The 7,264-nt window shown below is 32.5% G+C and overlaps 1 protein-coding gene across 1 annotated transcript; it reads left to right on the forward strand.

Moving 5' to 3' along the window:
* Positions 1–2,178: 2,178 nt before the first annotated feature.
* LOC18099815 (amino acid transporter AVT1A) lies at positions 2,179–6,861 on the forward strand. The gene is made up of 12 exons (XM_052453469.1): positions 2,179–2,697; positions 3,497–3,774; positions 3,879–4,093; positions 4,317–4,340; positions 4,444–4,624; positions 4,745–4,964; positions 5,037–5,172; positions 5,257–5,273; positions 5,457–5,605; positions 5,897–5,940; positions 6,275–6,337; positions 6,448–6,861. Exons 1-12 carry the CDS (start codon positions 2,495–2,497, stop codon positions 6,541–6,543), a joined length of 1,626 nt encoding a protein of 541 aa, XP_052309429.1. The 5' UTR covers positions 2,179–2,494; the 3' UTR covers positions 6,544–6,861.
* The last annotated feature ends 403 nt before the right edge of the window (positions 6,862–7,264 follow it).

Here is a 7,264-nt window from a genome sequence, read left to right on the forward strand (position 1 = left end):
GATCAGAAAACATTAAAAAATTTATTTTAAACAAAAACAAAATTAAAATTAAAAAAAAAATAGTTTGCACCGTCGCATTCCTAAACATGCGGATTGTCCTTTGAAATAGTTGAAAAATAAAATTTAATCTTAATTAATATAAATTTCTAACTTTAGACAAGTAATGATTAGGATAAATCTAAATCAACTGAAAAGGATGACTCCGAATCAAATATTTTCCAAATATTGGACTAATGGATGTCACATAGGATCCAATAATCCATGAATAATTCAATAAACATGGTGGGTGCATCAAATTCAATGAAGATAGCATGATTTGAGTGATAAAAACTTTTAGATTTATCAAGAAACATAATATATAACCCATGTTCTCTGATTTTTTTAGATGATAAGAGATTTTCAAATTAGCTTGCGTGTCAATTGAGAATACATCTCATTTATAGATAATTGTTTTGGACAGTGGTGAAGACAGGAGGCTAGTAGGCCTTGAAAAAAAATATTTATAATATTCCCATCATAAAACTAGTTAAATTTAAAATTTTACCCATCCTAGAAATTTTTTCTTAATTTTGCACTCCTTGTATAAATTAGTGCATTTCTTTTTAAAAATTAAATCTAAAAGGTTAAATTATGAAATATTTATTCTTAAAATTTAAATCTAAAAAGTTGAATTATGAAATATTTGTCTTTATTACCGAGTTAAATTCATATTGTTCATCTACTATTATTAATATGATAATCAATTAATATTAAAACTATAACAAAACATTAACAATTATCAAAATTTTAAAAATAACCACAAAAATAGTTGATCATATCAAAATTTTAACACATTTTGAAATTTTCAGTACCAATAAAAAACTTGGAATAACTCAAGAAAATTATAACGAATAAAATAACACAAATAACCTGTCATTTATTAATCATCAACGAGATAGATGATAATAATTATTTATAAATTGAGTTTCTATTATTCTTACATCTTATTTATTTATATTTGATAGAAAAAACTAGATATTTATATTTTATTCATCAGGTATTCATATATATATATATATATATATATATATTATTTGAGCATTATTTATTATTCAATATAAAATAAAACAATATATCTATATTAGGATATACATATATATATTATATTGAACTTAAAAAATAGAAATATTATATATATTAGATTCAAATTAAGTTAGATAATATTTATGCTCAGTGTATTATATATCAAATAAAATAAATATTAAAAAACTCATTCTTTAGGTCAAATGAATGAATGTCTATTGGAGAATAAATTGTGATACTATGAATCATTAATAAGGCGTTGGATCTTAATAATGACTGCTCTTTTTGTCCAAGCGTAGGACGTGTAACACACTGCCTGGCCCCCACGATTGTTATTGAGAAAAAAACAAGCCCACTTAACGTCCACTCCAATCACGTGTCACGTGTGATGACGTGGTCCGTCTTGAACGGAAACATGGCACACTACAAAAATCTACCTCCAACGCGCATCCACATGTATGTTGAGGATAAAACAGAAAATTAAATGATTTTTAATTTTTAAATAAACCGGGACAAGAAAAGGTGTTAAATATGATTTGTCGTTTCTTGTATATTATATATAAAGATAATTATTTTTAAAATTTTTTGTTTTATATAGAATATAAATAATGTCTTGCAACTCCATACCAACCCTCTTGTCTCGCAAGAATTTAAAATTAAATAATGTGAGAGTTATCCTGACTTGTCCTAGCAGACTTGAGAAGTTTAAAGATAACTCGATTGATCAAATTTTTTTTTGATAATAAAATTGATAAAAAAAATCTCATGACTTCTTAATTAGTTTGTATTAAAAACTAAATTGAGTGAAAATTATCTTGATATAATTAAGTTAATTTAACTAATCTAAAAAAAACCTAAATAATGTTAAAAAATATAAGGATAAAATTAAAAAATATAAAAAGGAAAAAAAAGGAAAGGAGCTAAATTTTTTTTTAAAAAAGGAGATTTTTCCAAGTATGTTAATTGTATTGGGGAATAGGTAAGGTAAACAAATAATAATTCCTTTAAATTTCAACGACGATACGACTCGTTAGATGCTTACACGTCACAAGGATATTCATACCATAACAAGGAAAGGAGAGAAAGAGAAGCGCGTGTAGAATGTAGATAATACTGCCACCGGTTTTCTGACAGAAGCTGTCAATCATTATTATTCATTCACGTAATTCTCTTTCCTCGTTCTGAACAGCAGCCTAAATTCCCACCAAAAAGATTGTTATCTTTTCTGTCATCGCCGTATCCTTCTCGACTTCTAATTTTAGCCAACCATGTTTACGCACAAAAGGGAGAGTACGAAAGTGTAACCAAAGCCACAGAAAGCAAAACCAAATTTTTGTCCAAAAAAGGCACTTAAATTACTAGGTGTTTTAACCATTCTTCGCTAGCTAGCTTGCTGGCTAGGTGTTTATTTGCTTAATTTCTTCGATTTCCTATGGCAGAGAAAGGTAAGGAGGAAGAAGCAGTTGAGTATTATTTGGAGGATGAAGATGGCGACGAGGAAGGAGAAGCTTTGAACCGGGTTGAAAGTAGTAGTGGTGGTGATGGCGGTGGTGATGGTGATGGTGGTGGTGATGATGAAGATGATGGTGGGAAATATGGGACTTTCTCTTCTCAGCAATGGCCTCAAAGTTTCATGTACGTAATTTGATTTTGAATGATTAAGCAATGCTTATTTTATCCCTTACCTTTGTGAATCGATTAGTAAATGAATCCCACTAGGCTGCATAGAAAAATCTTTCACTAGCATTATTGTTTGATTAGTTTATATATTTATCCATTTATCTATATATTGAAGCAGCTTTTCATGAGAAGATTACTGTCCAATTGTTGATTGCATAATTTTTCTTTAAGATTTATTTGGAAAATCATAGGACGGGGGAACAAGTTACAAGTCCAATAATATGATTTGCAGTTTTTTTATAGTAATCTGGTCACCCGAAATCATTTATATGTCCTTCTTGCCTGCCCTGCATTAAATTCCCTCTATCGTAAGTTTGTTGATTGAAGTATATAACAACTAATGTACTGTTAACGGAAAAAGATAGTCTTGTCACAATATACAGGTTTTTTCTGTTCTACTCAGTTATTGTTGCTCCCTGGCTGCATTGGCAGCTAGAAGTGAGTGTTTAGATGGTGGTTGAGTAAGAAAGCTGGTGCCCGGGGCCAGACTTCTGAATGCATCCACTTTAATTAGTGCAGTCAATAGTGTGTATTTTCTGCAAGTTACTTATGGCTGGTTACCGAAGTTCAGTATTGAGGAACTTATTTATCATTGCTCTGGCCTAGTCAAGAATTTAATTGAAGAACTTCAACAATGCTGGCCTTAATTTTCTTTTGTTTAAAAACACAAATTCGGAGATGAGTTCTCCGTTAGAATGAAATGTGTTCAAGTAGAACTTCTTATAACAACCTTTCCTTTTGCATTTTATGGCAGAGAAACTATCTATCCTTACACAATCTCAGTGTCACCAAATTTTGGATTTCTTCGACGTGGACCAATTAACCAGATCAGTTCAAGTCATGAAAATTGTAGTAAAAGTTTTTCAGATGCGGATGCAAAGACTCCCTTTCTGTCTGATGTTGAAAAGAATTATCAGAGAGAAGAGTCGGATAGGATCTCAATAGCGCGGTCATCGTTTTCAAAAGCTTCATTTCATACTGGAGAAGTACCTGTTCCTCATGGATGTAGCTTCACTCAAACTGTCTTCAATTGTAAGCCCCCTTTTCAATTAGTCCTATAATATGTGAACTTTAATTTTGTTTATTCTGTAGTGTTCTTTCGGTTGAAATTGAGAAATGACTTTTTTTTGGAACAGCATTTAATGTAATGGTTGGAGTTGGGGTTCTGTCTATGCCTTATACAGTGAAACAAGGAGGCTGGGCTAGTCTGGTATTACTTGTTGTTTTTGCACTTGTGTGTTGTTACACAGCCACTCTTATGAAACATTGTTTTGAGAGCAAGGAAGGCATCATAAGCTACCCTGATGTAGGAGAAGCTGCATTTGGGAAATACGGACGTCTAGCAATATCAGTGAGTTTTCATGCAACTTAAGCGCACAATATTGTCTTCCTTGTTAACAAGTTTTATCAGGAATGGTGATATATATCTGGAAGGTTCAGCAAAATTAATAATCGTGGAAATGAAAAGGAATGCTGATATAATCATAGGCTATATCTGTTTTGTTTTGTTTTGTTTTAATTGTTTCATGCTTTTATGTTCTCTTCTAATATTGCAATCTTGGGTCTTGGTGCAGATCATTTTGTACACAGAATTATATGTAAGTGAAACATTGATTCTGATTTTACAGTCTCTTCTATTGTATAGTATATGCTATTAGTTGTCAAGCAAATTAACGAGGCCTATCTTGTCAACTTTTGCAGTCGTACTGTGTAGAATTTATCACTTTGGAAGGCGATAATCTTAGCAGGCTATTCCCTGGAACATCTTTGGATTCCGCTGGTTTTCATCTTGACTCTAAGCACTTGTTTGGAATCTTAGTTGCTCTTATTGTTCTACCAACTGTTTGGCTAAGGGATCTTCGTGTGATCTCGTACCTTTCTGGTGATGCAATCTTATCCTGTCATGTGTCTGTCCCCCTTGTATTGAAATATAGAAGCAATGAAGCATCATTGCATTCTTTCACATTTCACCTGACCTTTTGCTTTCATCTTTCTCTTGCAGCTTGTGGGGTTTTAGCGACAATTATGATTGTTCTTTGTATGATTTTGGTTGGTACTGTCGATGGAGTTGGATTCCATGAAAATGGTCCGTTGGTGAAGTGGAGTGGAATTCCATTTGCCGTTGGTGTGCATGGGTTCTGTTATTCAGCTCACTCTGTGTTTCCAAATATCTACCAATCAATGGCTGATAAAAGACAATTTACCAAGGCAGTAATAGCATGGTATAAAACTTTGTTCAACTATGGTTCATAAAGTCTCGGGTGCCTTTTCAATGCCTTCTTGTTGTTTTACAGCTTTGTATTGAGCTTTGTGATTTATGGAGGTGTTGCAACTCTGGGATTTCTCATGTTCGGTGAGCGTACATTGTCTCAGATAACCTTGAATATGCCAGCACACACCCTTACATCAAAAATTGCTTTGTGGACTACAGTAAGTACAAGATTTTAAATTCCTCCTCTGCTTACTGTAAGGTTTATTTGGTTACTGAAGTGGGATTCCTTCTTTTTTTCACAGGTTACCAACCCGCTTACCAAATATCCTTTAGACAACTAATTTCTTGAATTCTGAAGAGCAGTAGATATGATTTTCTGCTACAGACAAATAAATGGTGATTCTAGAACACCTTATGATGGATTCTTTTGCTACGATACGATAGTTGGTTCTTGGCTTTAGTTGATTAATTGAACGATCCTTTTTACTTCCTTGACAATGTACAAATATGCACTGTTGATGAACCCATTGGCCAGGAGTATAGAGGAGCTACTGCCTATTAGAGTTGCAAATAGTCTGTGGTGCTACTTTCTTCTACGAACAGCGCTCGTCGCATCTTCTGTGTGCGTTGCCTTTTCTATTCCTTTCTTCGGTAAGTATCGAAAGCTGGCTTTCTTGGTTCCATCTCATATTCTTCACAGGGTGAAATTCATCTTGCAATTGTCTTGTATCGTCTTGTATCTTAATCTCTGGAGATAAATATTCTGCTTCTGTGCACAGTTTATGATGAACCAGCTGGTTCTAATGCAAATGATTAGAATGATCTTGTGAAAAAATTTCCTCCGATTCCACTAGTAGTTAGAAGCAATTCAATGTACGCATATCTTTTTTCCATCAAGTTAAATTTTACTGAACTCAGATGTCATAATGTTCTTCGTTACAGGTCTTTTAATGGCTTTGATGGGTTCTGTCCTCTGTATATTTGTGGTACGTATAAACCTTTGAGCAAACGTATTATGCATTACAGAATAACTTTTTTCCCCTTGCAAGTTCAAAATGTTTTCAACTTGTATTCTTGTTTATAACAAACATTGTTAGAACATTTTGATCTTCGTTGACAATTTGGCGCGATAATCATCAGCACCATCGTTGTTATTTGAATATGAAAATTGACTTGGTTAATTTCTGAACATGAGCTGCATCTTTCCCACTTGCATTTGCTTCAATGACCAAGCTTGTTGCCTCGCGCGATACTTCCTTTCTCTCTTTCTTGTTTATGGACTTCGATATCCATTTTTATCGTTTGCGTGGCTATATTCAGGCAGTAATATTACCAGCTTTATGCTTCCTAAAGATCATGGGGAAGAAGGCTACAAGGACACATGTAAGCAACTTTCAACTATTTATTTAACTTCAACTGGTTTTATGATTAGTATTTCTTGTCACTAACTTGTTATTAAAAGGAGTAATTACCCTATTCTCGTCTGTAAACAGGTTGTCTTGAGCTCAATGACTGCTGCACTGGGCATCATTTGTGCAATCGTAGGAACATACTCTTCATTATCAGACATCGTGAAGCAGTACTCATGAGATACCAACAGCCAAACGTTTGATCAAGTAACCGGTGATAAGCATCATTTCCTGCGATTATCTGTTTCCATGACTACTTAACAAAAGGGCCTTGTAATTTTTAGTGTTGAAGCTCATCATTTCTCATACCTTTCCTTGGAGAAGCTATATTGAGCACATTTTTTCAACATGAATTAGCAGAGGCAGCTAAACAGCAGCACTTCAGGAATTTTGATTCTTGGAGCGTTCTTGTTTCTTAATTATTTATTCATCATTTAATTTTGGGGCTGCTGGACTTTAAACCATAGTTATAAAATATGTTTCTGCTTAGCAAGTAAATTCAGTGATACGTGGATTCGAAACTGGTTTGGATTGGATTGAGATTAATGTATATCTAGGTTTTTATTTCTACAAAAATAATATTATATTTTTGCAAAAAAAAAATTCTTTTTTTTTTAAAAAGGATTAGCTATGCTGATTTGTGAGTTGACCTATGCTGATTTGTGAGTTGACCTGTTGGACAGATGATCTAAACTAGATTTTATAACTATGCTTTAAGCGGTGTTTGAAAGTATAGTTATAGTTGCTTTTCAAACTATTTTTTGTTTAGAAATATATTGAAATAATATTTTTTTTAAAAACAAAATTATTTTTAACATCAACACATCTAAATAATTTAAAAAAATTAATAAAAATTAATTTATAAAAAAAATAAAAAATATTTAAATTTTTTAAAAATATT

The sequence above is a fragment of the Populus trichocarpa genome, chromosome 6 (genome assembly GCF_000002775.5).
Source record: "Populus trichocarpa isolate Nisqually-1 chromosome 6, P.trichocarpa_v4.1, whole genome shotgun sequence".
NCBI classification, from domain to species: Eukaryota; Viridiplantae; Streptophyta; class Magnoliopsida; order Malpighiales; family Salicaceae; genus Populus; species Populus trichocarpa.